This window comes from Malus sylvestris, chromosome 3, assembly GCF_916048215.2.
Source record: "Malus sylvestris chromosome 3, drMalSylv7.2, whole genome shotgun sequence".
Classification (NCBI taxonomy): domain Eukaryota; kingdom Viridiplantae; phylum Streptophyta; class Magnoliopsida; order Rosales; family Rosaceae; genus Malus; species Malus sylvestris.
This window is the reverse complement of record NC_062262.1, coordinates 16086605-16103381: the sequence shown is the minus strand read 5'-3', so window position 1 is coordinate 16103381 and position 16777 is coordinate 16086605. Positions and strand designations below refer to the sequence as shown.

At 38.2% G+C, this 16777-nt stretch overlaps 1 protein-coding gene across 1 annotated transcript; it reads left to right on the top strand.

The window, feature by feature from the left end:
* Positions 1–7556: 7556 nt before the first annotated feature.
* LOC126617284 (40S ribosomal protein S25-like) lies at positions 7557–10108 on the top strand. The gene is made up of 4 exons (XM_050285312.1): positions 7557–7724; positions 7862–7936; positions 8099–8233; positions 9712–10108. Exons 1-4 carry the CDS (start codon positions 7722–7724, stop codon positions 9823–9825), a joined length of 327 nt encoding a protein of 108 aa, XP_050141269.1. The 5' UTR covers positions 7557–7721; the 3' UTR covers positions 9826–10108.
* The last annotated feature ends 6669 nt before the right edge of the window (positions 10109–16777 follow it).

Below are 16777 nucleotides of genomic sequence, written 5' to 3'. Positions count from 1 at the left end.
AAGGAATGTTGTAAAGCCTTATACAAGGATATGACCGATGAAAATGGTGAAAGGTATAGAAAAGTGAAGCAAGAGGCGAAGAAAGCTGTGAGAGAAGCTAAGTTAGCGGCTTATGACGATATGTATAAGCGACTAGATACCAAAGAAGGAGAGTTGGATATCTATAAACTAGCTAGAGCAAGGGAAAAGAAGACAAGGGACCTAAACCAAGTGAGGTGCATCAAGGATGAGGATGGAAAGGTTCTTGCTACAGCGAACGCGGTCAAAGACAGATGGAGAGGTTATTTTCATAATCTTTTTAATGAAGGACATGAAAGGAGTGCTTCTTTAGGGGAGTTGAGTAACTCAGAAGAGTGTAGAAACTACTCCTTTTATCGTCGAATCTGGAAGGAAAAAGTGGTTGTAGCTTTGAAGAAGATGAAGCATAGAAAAGTAGTGGGCCCAGACGATATACCGATTGAAGTGTGGAAAGTGTTGGGAGAGACAGGTATAACATGGCTCACTGACCTTTTCAATAGGATTTTGAAAACGAAGAATATGCCAAATGAGTGGTGAACGAGCACATTGGTGCCTATCTACAAGAATAAGGGCGACGTACAAAATTGCATGAATTATAGGGGTATTAAGCTAATGAGTCATACAATGAAGCTTTGGGAGAGAGTTATTGAGCATAGATTGAGGCAAGAGACACGGGTTTCGGACAACCAATTCGGGTTCATGCCAGGACGCTCAACCATGGAGGCAATCTATCTCTTATGAAGATTGATGGAAAGATATAGAGATGGGAAAAAGGATTTACACATGGTCTTTATAGATTTGGAAAAAGCGTATGATAGGGTCCCAAGAGACATTCTTTGGAGGATTTTAGAGAAGAAAGGAGTACGAGTAGCATATATCGAAGCTATAAAGGATATGTATGAAGGAGCAAAGACTGCCGTACGAACTCATGAAGGACAAACCGAAAGCTTTCCCGTAACTGTAGGATTACATCAAGGCTCATCCTTAAGTCCTTACCTTTTTGCGTTGGTAATGGATGAGTTAACAGGACATATTCAAGATGATATTCCTTGGTGTATGCTTTTCGCAGACGATATAGTGTTGATAGATGAAACTCAGGAAGGGGTAAATGCAAAGCTTAACCTTTGGAGAGAAGTGTTGGAATCTAAAGGTCTTCGCCTAAGCCGATCAAAGACAGAATATATGAAGTGCAAGTTCAGTGCAAATGGAGGCCAAAACGAGTTAGGGGTGAGGATTGGAGATCAAGAAATACCAAAGAGCGACCGTTTTCGTTACCTAGGATCTATCTTGCAAAAGAACGGAGAATTAGATGGAGATCTCAACCATAGAATACAAGCTAGATGGATGAAGTGGAAGAGTGCATCCGGCGTGTTGTGTGACCGCCATATGCCACTGAAGCTCAAGGAAAAATTTTATAGGATGGCAATAAGGCCGGCGATGCTGTATGGCACAGAATGTTCAGCGGTGAAGCATCAACACGTACACAAAATGGGTGTAGCGGAGATGAGGATGCTTCGTTGGATGTATGGGCACACGAGAAAGGATAAGATTAGGAATGAGGATATCCGGGGTAAAGTAGGAGTAGCCGAAATTGAAGGAAAGATGAGAGAAAATCGGTTACGGTGGTTTGGACATGTGCAAAGAAGGCCTACTGACGATCCGATTAGAAGATGCGACTATGAGACAGAGGTTCAGGGTCGAAGGGGTAGAGGAAAACCTAGGAAAACTTTGGAAGAGACTCTAAGAAAAGACTTAGAGTACTTGGATCTAACGGAGGACATGACACAGGACCGAGCAAAATGGTGTTCTAAGATTCATATAGTCGACCCCACTCAATGACTTGGATTTTCCAAGTCTCCAACCGAGAAGTTTTCCTCACTCGGGAAATTAAGGGAACACTACCTCAACCTATATGCTCCACTCACAAAGCTTCAACATACAAGCTTCAATAAAAGAAAAATTCAAAGAACTTAGCGAAGAAGGCTTTGGTGTATTTAACACAATACGTTGAAATAAAGCAAAGCTTATTTATTGATATCCCTGATAAGTTACAAATATGTACATATACATGAGTCAAAATAAACAAACAAGAGGGAGCCTTCACAGAGGTTGCTTAGGAGAAGTCTCAACAGTCGGTAGAGCCCCAGAAAGAGAAGGCACCGGAGGGGGATCATTCGGAGCCTCAGTACTGGACAGAACCCTAGAAGGAGGAGGCATAAGAGGTTGATCATTTGGAGCATCATTACACGGTACAGCCCCAGAAGACGAAGGCAATAAATGCCTTTGGAACAAACCCAAAAACCTATGATGATCAAGTAAAACCTGACCATCAGATTCATTCATCTGGTCAAGCTTCCTCTTCATGTTTGTAGCATAGTCATGTGCGAGCCGGTGCAACTGTTTATTCTCATGCTTGAGCCCTCTAATCTCCTGTTTGAGACTCATCACTTCAGCCGCCAATGATTCAACTTGGCGGGTTCGAGCAAATAGGCGTTGGGCCATATTAGACACAAAACCTGCACACTGAACACTGAGAGCCAAAGAATCCTTAACAACCAACTCATCAGACCGTTTGGAAAGTAGTCTGTTATCTTTGGGAGTGAAAAGGTTCCTGGCCACCACCGCAGCAGTCATATCATTCTTCATCACGGAATCCCCAACGGTAAGAAGACCAGTACGGGAGATGAAGGATGGGCGCCATATGTTGTCTGGAGAAGGTGTGGCTGCCTCTTCAACAAGGTTCAAGTCAAAACGACGGTCGGAGAGGCCAGACATTTTCAAAGGTGTTGAAGAGAGAAGAGGTCGGACAAATCAAGATCTTAGAAGTGCAAGAATAGAGCTTCTACTAGTGGAGATTCAAGTGTGCTTTGGAACTTAATGTCAGCCTCTATAAAAATCTGCACTCGACGAAGCTTCAAAAATCGAAGAGGCGCTTGCTCAGAAATCGAAGAGGCGTTTGCTTTCTCAAAAGCTGGGCTGCTCACAAACCACGAAGGCCGATCTCAGAAATCGAAGAGGCGCTTACTTTCTCAAAAGCTGGGCTGCTCAGAGACCACGAGGGCCAATCTCAGAAATCGAAGAGACACCTACTTTTTCAGCCTTGTCAGCACCTGTCACACGCACACTCAACTTTGCGGAAATTACGGGCATTTTGTCGAAGATTTCTGGTAAAGTAGAAAGCACATGAATCTTACTGTTCAATCATCCACTTCCCACACGCAACATTAGCTCATGGGTACCACATATAACTTTGCCAAAGTTCTATGACAAAGTTGAGACACGTGAAGCTTGCAGCTCCCACTACATCGCTCTGACCAAGAAGGGTAAAAGAATAGCAAAGAAACAACACTAACAAAGTTTAGACACATAAATTTTGAAGGTCTAGCTACCATATTATTACCCACAAGGGTAAAGGAACAGTACCACTGCTGGATAATTAGAAAGTTCCTGTGTGTCAACCTTTGTGCTCCGTGGCAAGGTAGACTAGCAAACATACCCAACCTTTACTCACATTCGAGAAAACACTCCCCACAAGATTGCTTGCTCCAAAATCGAAGAGGCATCGCCCTCCGAATCTCGAAAGCCAGACTCCCAACATGATTACTTTCTCAAAAATCGAAGAGACACCGCTCTTCGAATCTCGAGAGCCAGACCCCCAGCAGGATTGCTTTCTCAAAAATCGAAGAGGCATCGTTCTCCGAATCTCGAAAGCCAGATCCCTGACAGGATTGCTTGTTCGAAAATCGAAGAGGCACCACTTTCCCAACTTCGAGAGCCAGATCTCTTTGGATAAAGCTTGTCTGTAATCTTCACACGCAACATTAGCTTTCCAGATACCACAGACCACTTTTTCAAAGTGCTCTGACAGAGTTAAAACATGTGAAGCTGGTAGCTCCCACTACCGTGCTATGACCCAGCAGGGTAAAGGAATAGCATTACTAATTGTTGTTAGGGAGACTCCTATATATGTCGACCTCCATCCCCAACGGACAGGCAGACTTACAAAAATGCTCAACCCTTCCTCATATCTGAGAGGGCACTCCTAACGAAGCCTTTCAAAATATTCAGCTTTCTTTCCCCCCGATAATACCTCTGCAAACAAGCTATACCAGAGCAAGAATATCTCATATCATTAGGGTTAAAAGCAAGAGTATCCCATATCATGCTTTTTCCCTGTCTTTTCCTTTGGCCTTTTTCTAACCTGCAAGACAAGGAGAAAGAGAGCAATCAGTCAGCACTTGGAATCAAGCTTCCAGTTAGGAACTGACTGCCTGGAACCTCTTACCTGATTACTTACCTGACATTGCTCTCGAGTACTCATCTTCAACATCTTATGCTTCCAGGGAAGATACCGCATCTGCCTGAGGAACAGATAGGGCAAATGAGAAGGATACAAGGAAGCATGTGGAGACAAGCGTAACAGCACACGAGCTGATACATCCACTACTCTGTCAAAAGCAAAAGTATCCCATATCAGCAGGGTCGAACGTACTCTAGATTTGATGGACTTGTTTTGTCCCTCAAATTCTTCAGTCGGCCTTATACTCCGGAGGAAACCAGAAAACCCTCCACCTCAGTTCAAGAATAAGCCCGTGGAAAGTTACTTCTTCAAAAGCAAAGGTATCTCATATTATCTCTTCTCATTTTTCTTCTCTTTATCCTTCATGCTGCCTGCAAGATAGGGAGAATGAGAGCAATCAGCCGGAACTCGAAATCAAACTTTTGATTTGGGACTGATTGCTTGGAGCTCTGATTGCTTACCTTGTCTGTCACCTTTTTCAGCAGATCCCCTAGCTCGGCGACTTGGGGGACTCCTACTACATGGTTTGTATCGCGCTTGACCAAGCCTGAAACTACAAGTAAGCTTCAAGTGAAATTGATACATTACCTTGTGCATCTCCACCAGTTAAAGATACCACCCCTGGATGGAGGAAGAGTACTTCTAGAGAAGATGCCACATCTACTTATGAGACAGATAAGGCAAGTGAAGACGATACCACACTTCGGTACTTAGAAGTTTCGTGATTACGAGATCATTCTCCCACAATATTTCCTAATGTCATTTATACTAAATCATTCACTTGTACTCACTAAAGGGGAGCTTGAACCTATGTACTTGTGTAAACCCTCCACAATTAATGAGAACTCATCTATTCTGTGGACGTAGCCAATCTGGGTGAACCACGTAGATCTTGTGTTTGCTTTCCTATCTCTATCTATTTATATACTTATCCACACTAATGACCGGAGCAATCTAGCGAAGATCACAAAAAGCGATCGTTTTCGCTACCTAGGATCTATCTTGCAAAAGAACGGAGAATTAGATGTAGATCTCAACCATAGAATACAAGCTGGATGGATGAAGTGGAAGAGTGCATCCGGCGTGTTGTGCGACCGTTGTAGGCCACTGAAGCTCAAGGGAAAATTTTATAGGACGACAATAAAGCCAGCGATGCTGTATGGCACAGAATGTTGGGCAGTGAAGCATCAACACGTACACAAAATGGGTGTAGCGGAGATGAGGATGCTTCGTGGGATGTGTGGGCACACGAGAAAGGATAAGATTGGGAATGAGGATATCCGAGGTAAAGTAGGAGTAGCCGAAATTGAAGGAAAGATGAGAGAAAATCTGTTACGGTGGTTTGGACATGGGCAAAGAAGGCCTACTGACGCTCTGGTTCGAAGATGTGACTACGGGACAGAGGTTTAGGGCCGAAGGGGTAGAGGAAGACCTAGGAAAACTTTGGAAGAGACCCTAAGAAAAGACTTAGAGTACTTGGATCTAACGGAGGACATGACACAAAACCGAGCGCAATGGCGTTCTAGGATTCATATAGCCGACCCTACTTAGTGGGAAAAGGCTTTGTTGTTGTTGTTTTTTTTTTTGCACAAATTAGGTCATCATACTGTTGAAATACACCATTTTCTTTCTATTTCCTTTCTTTCATTTTGCCACCACTGATGGTGTTCATCACTCACTCAACTAATAGGCTACAACAACACCATATCTTAAACACTTGACATTCATAAAACATGCATCACCTTTTAAGAAGCTAACCACCTCCTTTAAAATCAATTTCTCACAAACAAATATGACTGTAACCTCAGCGTCACCAAACTCATTACCAAGAAAAAACATCTCACATTAAAACATCAAACAAAAACAAAACACAATACTACACACAACTCTCACAACACAGAAAAGCAAAAAATTTGCTCCTGCAGAAACCCCAAACAAAAAAGCCGAAAAGACTTACATTCAACACACTTGGCTTCCAAACCTGCACACAAAAGCACCAAAAAGTTTAGACTTTGACGAAACTAAAAACAAAACGAAACTAAAGATCCAAACCAACCAAATCAAAAACCCACACGACTGAGTTTTAGTATATAAAGATTTTGTTGGAATAAATTCGAAACACTTCAAAAAAATTCAGATCGGACATTTTGCGGTTTGGTGCAGTTTCGAATGAAACCACAACCGAAACCGAAACATTTTGCGGTGCGGTGCGGTGCGGTTTTGAAGCCAAAACCGAAATGAAACCAAACCGTTCGGTTCGGTGCGGTGCGGTTTCAAACGGTTTTGGTTTGGTTTTTGAGAAAAAAAATGTACAATTTAAAATATACACCTATTTATGCATAAGACGGTCTTATTTTCCTCGTATATTAATTAATGAATATGCAGTAAAATTGCAGCAAAACTGCATAAAAAACAGCAGCAAAAACTGCACAACACTGCACCAAAACTGCACCCAAAAATAATGCAGCAAAACTACATTAAAAAACAGCACCAAAACAGCACCAAAAACTGCACCAAAACAGCCCCAAAACTGTACCAAAAAACTGCACAAAACAGAACCAAAAATCTGCACCAAAAGTGCAGCTAACTTGTACCAAAACTGCAACAAATGACAACTACTAAAATTGAGACAACATCCAATGCATCAAAGGATTTAAACTTTAAATCCTTATGCATCACATCTATTAAAATTGAACTTGATCACCAATCACAATACTTTACAATCCAATTGAAAGGTTAAGTTTGCCATAATACAAACCTATAAGTTATAACCTTGTTGAAAAGTTTAAAATATAAGTTATATAACATTTATTTATTATATGGTGCGGTTTCGGTTTCGGTGCGGTTTTGAAAACCCAAAACCAAAACCAAACCGTTTTGTGTGCCGCGGTTCAGTTTTGAAACCGAAACCGTTTCAAAACCGCAAAACCAAACCGTTTGGTGCGGTTTGATTCGATTCGTGTTTCGGTTTCGGTTTTCGGTTTCAAGTGCCCACCCTAGTTGTGAGATACATTCCTATGATCAAAGGGATTGATAACCAAACGACCCTTATGCTGTTTTCTCAAAATTAAGAAAATAAAAATATTGATCTAAGAAAAACCTTCTTAATGCTCAAAAACGCATACGCTACTTAATACCACTACGGTTTAGTAGTATTTATTTTCATTTGTAATTAAGAGATCTTAAAATTCGATTATCGCTAAAAACGAATTTAAATCACATTTTTACTAACCAATTGTGAGCTTTAACCCTAAAAACCCCACCAAGCCCAAACTCTATTTCTTTGCTGTTCTTTTCTAAACCCTAACTCTACCTTCTCCCTCTGAGCCTCTGACGGCTGCATCATACTCCACATTGACTCCAGAACCAGGCAACCCCTGCGAATCCGCGACTCTCCATCGCCATGGTAATTTTCTCTCCCTTCCGACCCCCAAAGTCTCTTCATTTCCCTTCTAATGCTTGCAAAAAATCTGAATGCCACATTTTTGTTCTTTGAGTTATGTAGATTCGTCGCTTAATTTCTTGTACTTGTTGTTTTTACAGGCTCCCAAGAAGGATAAGGCTCCCCCACCGTCCTCAAAGCCTGCCAAGTCCGGAGGAGGCAAGCAGAAGAAGAAAGTCCGTTTGTTTTTCCTATCCAGAATTTGTTTCTACTATTTGGGTCTTTTATTTGATTGTTTGGGATCATTATTGAAAGATTTCAGTACTTTCATGGAGTTTTGTATGTGAAATGTGAGAAAATATTTTCATTTTTTTTTACTTTGTTTGATGGATTAACAGAAGTGGAGCAAGGGAAAGCAAAAGGAGAAGGTGAACAACATGGTTTTGTTTGATCAGGGCACCTACGACAAGCTGCTTTCAGAAGTTCCGAAGTACAAGCTCATTACTCCTTCCATCTTGTCTGACAGACTGAGGGTATGAATCCGAGTTCGAGTTCTTATTCTATGTATGGTTGTTTACATAGGGAGTTGTTATTCTGTATAAATGTCCCTTATTTTCGAAGTCTAAGTATCTGTTTCAGTTAGATAATGCTTAATTTTCAAAATGGATTTATAGTTTTTGGTAAACAAATTGACGAAAAGGTATCGTGGGTATCAATAAAGTGATTGAAATGATGCATGATCTTTACAAGTTCACCCTTTTATCTCTTTGGCACTGTATCTATCTACTTACAATTTGTATTAGATAGATGGTATACTCGTCGTTAGTTCTTAATTTTTTATTTCTTTTATGATTATAGGGTTTGTTCCAAGTTGTTGTTTTCACCCTGCTCTGTTTAATGGCATAATTACTTTCTCACTAAATACACAGTATAGATGTAAATTTGTTGCAACTGTTGCTGTGCTTTGCTTGTATTCACCATCATGATTCACATTTTTACATGTCAAACAAAACTGGCGCAATTACTCAATGTGATTGGATAGTTATGTTGTATTTGTCATGTAATTTGTGCGCATATCGAGATTTTTATTCCCTCAGTTGAGCTTCAGAGCTAGTATTATATGCTTATGACTTCTGTTACTCTGTTCCTGCATGCATACTTAATCTCTTCTAGACGCAATTAGGAAAGTTTTCTAGCTGATTGTTTCCTAAAATAACCGACGCTGATGAATTTAAGCTTTAAACTATTAGGCTTAATTTGGGCCGTGATAATTTAACCTAATGTCCTTTGTTTTAATAGAATATCAGGGAAACTTGTATTATTTTGCGGTAAATCAGTTTTCCTCTTTAGTGCTTAAGCAGCTGCTAATCCTTTTCCAGTCCTCATACTCTACTCCAATTATCTATTCTTCCAATGTTGGGTCTTTCTTTTTGTTCATCTCTCGTCGACTTTTGGACTGTTTATGTCACGCTTTGGTTGGTAGGGTTCTGTTTTTTTTGCAAATCTGGGGACTAATGGAAAGCATTATAAGATAGTTCATTGCATCTATGATTCTTTTCTTCTCACTTTTCATCACGTCACATCACATCCTGTTGTTATTACTGATTGTCAACTGAGAAACTCGTATACTATATATCCACCCATGTTGTACTATGAGTCAAATCGTAATTAAGGATCATCATGGAAGACATAAATTCAAATGCTTTATAAGCATGCATAGGCAGTTAAAGTAAAAAAAATTGTTTTTTTTACCGTCCAAAAGATCGTTCCTGAGAACCCCACTATCCCATTACGCTTAAACTCCATGTATAGCTGTTATAATGATTGGATTTCAAATGAAGGTTTAAGTTCTCCGCATATTTTGCATTGTGTTTTTAGTTGCTGATTATATTACAATTTCCAAGTCTTGAGCCTATTGGTCGATGAAGTGTTCATTGACATTGTCAACTTGATCGTAAAGTAACTGAAGTTAATTTCTTTTCTCTTGTTTCATTGTTTTATTTTTCTTCAGATTAATGGATCATTGGCTCGCCGTGCGATTAAGGATTTGATGGCAAGGGGTTCCATTAGGCTGATAGCTGCTCATGCTAGCCAGCAGATTTACACCAGAGCCACCAATACTTAAACGGGAAAGGTGTTTGTTTTTGGTCATCAAGGCGCAAGTATGCATTCACCTTTTTTGTGGTGATGTTAGGGAAAATCATTGTCTTTTACATTTACTATGGTGACTATATCCATCATTTCTTTTTGTCCTTAAGGGCCATACGTTTGTCTCCGCTATTGTCGACAGTTTATTTTGCACTACTAATGTGGAATCAGATAATGTTATGTGATGTAACTTTGCCCTTTTTGGTCTGATTTTGTTCGGAAACATTGTTGTGCCACTGAAAGTCCCCATTTTTGGTTCACTTGAAGTTCTTATTACAGCGGTTCAAGCGAATTGTTATGCTCTATAGGATTTATGATTTGTTCACTGTATTTGTCTGATTTTGTTGGGTACATGCTAAAGATGTTGAGATGCATAAAGTTTACAACATTGCAAAATATTAGGAAATCATGAGTATGTTGTCAAAGCATGATTGTCAAAGAAATTATCTTGTTGAAAAATGCTCATCTTATTGAAAAGGAAACTTCTGGGGTATCTGTTGCATGAGAAGATTATAGGCAGTGTCTAGGGCTGTTCTAGGTAACTTGTTCAAAATAACCGTTTCCTCTATTGAGGATTTGAGGGATACTTTGTGAAATGCATTTCGTAACTTTTTCAATGATCCCAAGAGTTTATATTTCAATTCAATGTTCCCATATTACTGAGGATTTGAGGGATACTTTGTAGGATGCATTTTGTACATTTTCAATGATCCAAAAAGTTTATATTTCATTTCAATATTCATATATCATCTAAAGCGAAGAGGTAAATTTCTATTCAACATTCTTATATCATATTAGCAAAAATTAGATAATTCTAAAATCATTATAACATTCAATTGCAGTGAAGAAAGTAAACGATGTTTCCAAAAAAAAAAAAAAAAAAAAAAACTAAGTATCTGATATTTAGTCCAACGGTTATATAATTTCTGGTTTGGGTGATTTTTACTAAAATGATTTTTTCAAAGAAAAGCTAAGAGATAGAAGGTTTTGACCTCGTTCCTAATTTTGATCCCTAAATTCTAGATATTAATCATTATTGTCTCTAAAATTTACCACCATCTATTAATCCACAAGGGGTTCGTGTGAAACTGTGAATAAAATTCTTCCAAATCTAAAAATCATGGTGGCTTCTGACTTGGGAATGCCAATTGTGCAGGGCCATGACAAATACTTGGGCTTGCCGATGGCAACTTTCTGGGGCCATTAAAGACCGAGTTGGGAAGAAAATATGCGGGTGGAAAGAAAAGCTCTTCAGTTATTTTCGGATGTCCAAAGTATTGGTGCTCCGAATCAAAGAATGAGAAAGGAATACATTGGACTAAATGGGAGAATTTATGTCAGAGCAAGTACGAAGGTGGTTTGGGTTTTTGGGATTTCGAATGTTTCAATCAGGCGTTGCTCGCAAAGCAAGTATGTTTATCGTGCTGGCTACTATCCGACTAATACAATCCTCCAAGCGGGGTTGCGCGTTCGACCGTCTTTCATTTGGCCGTCTCTCGTATGGGGGAAGGATAATGGGATTGCCTTGTCCGTTTACAATTGGATTCCCAGACCAATGAGGTTCAAAATATGTTCACTACCTATTTTGCCGAGCTATTGTCAAGTTTTTATTTTTTATTTTTTATCTTCTTCTTGATTTTCAAGGTGCCAACAAGATTGACCAAGTGCGGGGCAATGGGGCTGTGGAGGATCGGCGATGGCAGCATCCACCGGGCCCCGGGGGCATATTCAAGGTCAATGTTAGAGCAATATCGTTGAAGGGATTGAATAGAGGTGTATGAGTTGTTATTATAAATGACGATGGGGCTTTGATGGTAGGTTGTGTGATACAACTATATGGTTATTTCGATGCTTTAACAACCAAATTGCTCGCGGCAAAGGAGGGTTTATTATTTGCATACGATGCGAGGTTCACTTCTATAATTTTGAAACTGGATTCCAAAAGCACAGTGGATTTAATTGTTGTAATTGATTTTCATCTTGATAGGGATGATAATATATTGGAGGCGATTGATACCTTGAAGAAGAGATTCTCTTATTTTTCATGTAAATGGAAACAGCGTGAAGGAAACATGGTGGATCATGAATTAGCAAAATTTGGCCTTCACAATGAAGGTTTTCATACTTGGATAGAGGAGGAGCCACTTTGGCTCATTCCTATTCTAGAAGTAGATTTGGTGAATGATAATTGAATGTAAGTGGGGAGCATCTTGGTGAAGTACTCTTTTTGTCCCTCTACACTGGAAATTTATAACGAGGCTTCCCTTACTCTCCCAATCTTCTTGTACTCTGTTATTTTTACAGAAATGAAAACTTAGTTTCAAATAAAAAAACCTATGCTATCTATGTTAAATATTTTATCAATTTATTGATGTAGCGCACAAATAAACCTATATCTCCAATTACACATGGACACGTAAATTATACAGTTTAGCTTTCTATCAAATTTTGTTGTTCAGCTCTTCTTCTTCCTTCATTCTTCTTTGATGCATTTAATATGATATTATTTCAGTCAAAGAAACTTTTTGTAATTTTATTCAGGGGCACATAGTGCCAAATGCCAACATGACGTGCAAGGGCCACTTGTCAAAATATTGATTCCACTTAACAAATTTATGGTTGAAGACAAATGTGCAATGGTTCTCTACTATTTTTATGTGTCCCTTTATCCTTCCTAGTGGGATGAGATATCGCACGAGATGTAGACATTGCTGACCAAATCATACAACAAAATATTTCCACAACAAAGTGACTCAGTATCCAAATTAAATATAAATCAAAACAGAATTCAAGAAGAAGATTCCATTATAATGGCCCCTGCTGGATTGTGGATGAATTTTTTTATTGCTTTTACATGTAGCATGATTATATTTCGAATAATGTTAAGTAAATTAATTTTTAAATTAATTAAATAGACTATGTAATGTGTCAATAATAGAAAATAATTACGTTAATTAATACTAGCATATGGGCACACCCAAAATATGTGAGAAATTTTTTTATATTTGTTTTTGAAATAGAACCAAAGAGGAAGAGATTGATGGACAATGTGAGAGTGAGAAATTTTTATTTTTTATTTATTTTAATTAGAGATATGTTAGGATTACATGTATGTGAGGCTTTGAAAAAAAACAGCAAAATTTGGTTATGTGAAATTACATTTCTGCCCCATATTTCTTATTCATGTTCTATTTTAATTAGAGGGTTAAACTGGTAATTTCATAGGTTTTGGTTGACAATGAGTGTTTTATTAATTAGTAGAGATTTGAGTAATAATCTAATTAGCAACAATCATGTTATATGATTTACTAAACGATGTCTCAAAAAAAAAAAACTAAAATATCTAATATGTAGTCCAACGGTTATATAATTTCAAATTTGGGTGATTTTTACGAGAAATAATTTAAAAAGAAAGACCTAAAAGTTAGAAGTTTCTGACAAAAAAAAAAAGGATAAATGGATGGATCGTTAAAATACAATGTGGAGTGAGCTCCATGAAGGTACTTGAGACATTTTTAACAGAAGCTCCCTATATTTATTAACATTGTATATTAACATTGATTTTTTATTGTGGGTGTAAGATCCCACATCGCCAAGGGGAGTGATCCTTATATGTATATTCCTATCCCTACCTAGCATGAGGCATTTTGGAAGCTCACTGGCTTCGGGTTCCATTGAAACTCCGAAATTAAGCGAGTAGCGCACGAGAGCAATCCTATGATAGGTGACCCACTAGGAAGTTCTCATGTGAGTTCTTAGAAACAAACTGTGAGGGCGTAGTAGGGGCCCAAAGCGAACAATATCGTGCTACGGTGGTGGAGTGAGCCCGGGAAGTGGTCCACCCCGGGTCGGGATGTGACAAATGGTATCAGAGCCTAACCCTGGCCGTGGTGTGCCGACAAGGTCGTCGGGCCCCTTAAGGGGGGTGGATTGTAAGATCCTACATCGCTCATGGGAGTGATCCTTATATGTATATTCTCATCCCTACCTAGCATGAGGCCTTTTGGGAGCTCACTGACTTCGGGTTCCATCGAAACTTCGAACTTAAGCGAGTAGCGCGTGAGAGCAATCCCATGATGAGTGACCCACTAGGAAGTTCTCGTGTGAGTTCCTAGAAACAAAACCGTGAGGGCATAGTCGGGGCCCAAAGCGGACAATATCGTGCTACGGTGGTAGAGCGAGCCCGGGAAGTGGTCCACCCCTGGCCAGGATGTGATAGTGGGTGAATAATAATTGTGTGTAGTTGGGTTGAGTTGTGTGTGTTCGATGCTTCAAATTTTTTGTTAACATATGATTGGTTTTCATTGCAATGAAATGGTTATGATATCATTGTTTTATGAAATAGGAAGGGATTTTGTAAGGAAGATTTTTGAAAGGGTAATGATAGGAGACCAAAATTTTAAACTAAATTTATAAATCAAATAATATGTCACCAATAAAAAACAAGTATATTAATGGACACTTAGTTAATAACCTAATCATCTATGATCACATCATTTGGTTTGAAATTTGATTTAGAAAATTTGGTCTCCCTAACATTATCCTTTTTACAATTTGACCTTGTTCCTCATTTTGATCCCTAAATTCTAGAAATTAATCATTAATGTCTCTAAACTTTACCACCATCCGTTAATTCATATTGTCTATGCTTGTTAAATATTTTATCAATTTATTGATATAACATACATGTAATCTTGTATATCCCATTAAACGCCGACATGTAATTATAGAGTTAAGCTTTCTCTCAAAGTTTGTTCCTTAGTTATTCTTCTTATTGCAAGTGACTCCTTACTACAGTGGTGGAAAAATGTTCAGTTCTTGCATGACGATGTGGATTCAAACTCCATCGATGTCTAATCTAACATCTAATTTAATAAAATTTATTGTTTGACGAAAAAAATTTATTCTTCTTCTTGATGCATTTAATTTGGTATATTCAGCCAAAGAAACTTTTTATAATTTCTTTCAGTGGCACATAGTACCAACTTGGCAAGCAGGGGGCCACTTGTCAGAATGTTGATTCCACTTGCCAGATGAGGATCCTCATCAGATTCTCCTTACGAGGATTCTAGGGATCTTCATATTATATCCGTTCATCATATATTATGCGGCTAATTTTCGTTAGGTATTATTTTTGTTTAATTTTAAAAAATAATTCTAAAAATTTTTCTGATCGCACGATATACAATAAACAGATAATATTAAACTAAACATGGTAAATACCAAAAATATATATAATAATATTTGGGAATTTCTTATATATCCATTAATCTCCAAAGTGGAGTATATATAGGAGCTACAATTGGTATTACATATGTATTTCACCAATTGATAGGATTAAAAGCACACCACAAAGTAGCACACAAATGTCCTATTAATTTTCCTTATTAACACTAAGATTTGTCAATTGTAGCATATGAAAATAAGGGTCTTTTCCACACAAGATTGTTTTATCTAACTATGTAAAATGTCACAAAAACTGGGTTGCTGTCCCTACTGACCAGCCACCGAAAAATAATTATTAGACCGACTTATACTTATCTAAAGTCTATGAAATTTTATATGCAGATACTAGACACATAGAGCTACAGTCACACAAATATTTGGGATTTTTGGAGTTGATTTGCTATTTAAATTAAATCGAAACAAACAGGATAGAAACAGATATTAAGTAGTTCACAAATTAAGAAAAAAAAGTTAGGGGTATTGCTATCCACCACCAAATAATCATGCAAACATGTTATGTTTCATTCAAATTTCTTTTATTTCCGGATGAAGATGCTCAAGTTGGCTCAATGTTAGAACTCAACCTACTACTCTTTCTTACGTAGCATGTTAAGAGAATGGCGTTTTCAACTTAACTTAGTCCCTAGCATGCAATCTAGAATGACGTGTTCATAGATTTAACAAGTAGAAATCATTAAGAACGAAAAGAGTTTGAGTCATCACAAGGCATCGTAAGTATTGGCGTTGTCTTACTTATCCTAGAAATTGGTTCACATGTTAATCACAATTAACAAGTACTACTCTAGAACATATGTAGATCCTCATTCGACAAGGGCAGACACACACATATTCATAGCATTAGAATCCTATATATGCTTACTAAGTATGCATCTATAGAAAACAAATAAAGAATTCATCAATGAGACAAGTAGTGAACCAATTTTCATCCATTCATAAAAGTAATTCAAACAAAATGTCATAACAAACTTGCAATCATATTCGGGGCTTGAAAACAGCCTCTAACTTCTAAAAATTTAGTTACACATAGTTCTCAAATTAAATCAAAAGAAAGACATGAGTTTGAGAAGATAAAACCGAAAGAAGAGAATGCCAAGATTTCCTCCTTCCTTTCCTTCCTTCCTCAACACAGCAGCCTTGCCTTTTTTTCCTTCCTTTCCTTCTTTTTTTTTCTATCTTTTTTTCCTAAAAAAAAACTACTCTTTTTCCGCTGCAACCTCAGCCTTTATGCCCATGCTTGCTGCCTCATTTCTGCTCCATAACTCACCCCACTAACAGCCAATTAGTGATGACAATAAGTGAGAGGAAATGGTAAAACAATTGTAACTCTTTGGGTAGCCTTTATGCCAATTACTCCCACTTAATCCTCATCTTTATTTTCATTTCCTCTGATATTTGAATAGGTATCAACTGGCTTGTTCTTGGCTGCATCAGTTTTGGCTGCTACATTTATTGGGTTTATTGCTTTCATTGCAGTTACAAACTGCCAGTCTTTTGTGAACTTTTCAGTGTTAAAACGGCCATAACTTCTTCTACAAAAATGATATTAACAATCCGTGAAATGCTCTAAAAAATAGACATCCGTAGCTTTCCAAGCATATAAGACTCATTCTCTAATTCATTTTGAGCTATTCACAACTTGCTTCCAAATCAGCTGACCTGCACAGGCAATTTTGACGAATGTG

Bases quoted from the DNA above. Each gene is read 5' to 3' on its own strand.
- LOC126617284 (XM_050285312.1), top strand. The intron at 7,937-8,098 runs GTCCGTTTGTTT...ATGGATTAACAG, and splicing joins GAGGCAAGCAGAAGAAGAAA to AAGTGGAGCAAGGGAAAGCA. The intron at 8,234-9,711 runs GTATGAATCCGA...ATTTTTCTTCAG, and splicing joins TCTTGTCTGACAGACTGAGG to ATTAATGGATCATTGGCTCG.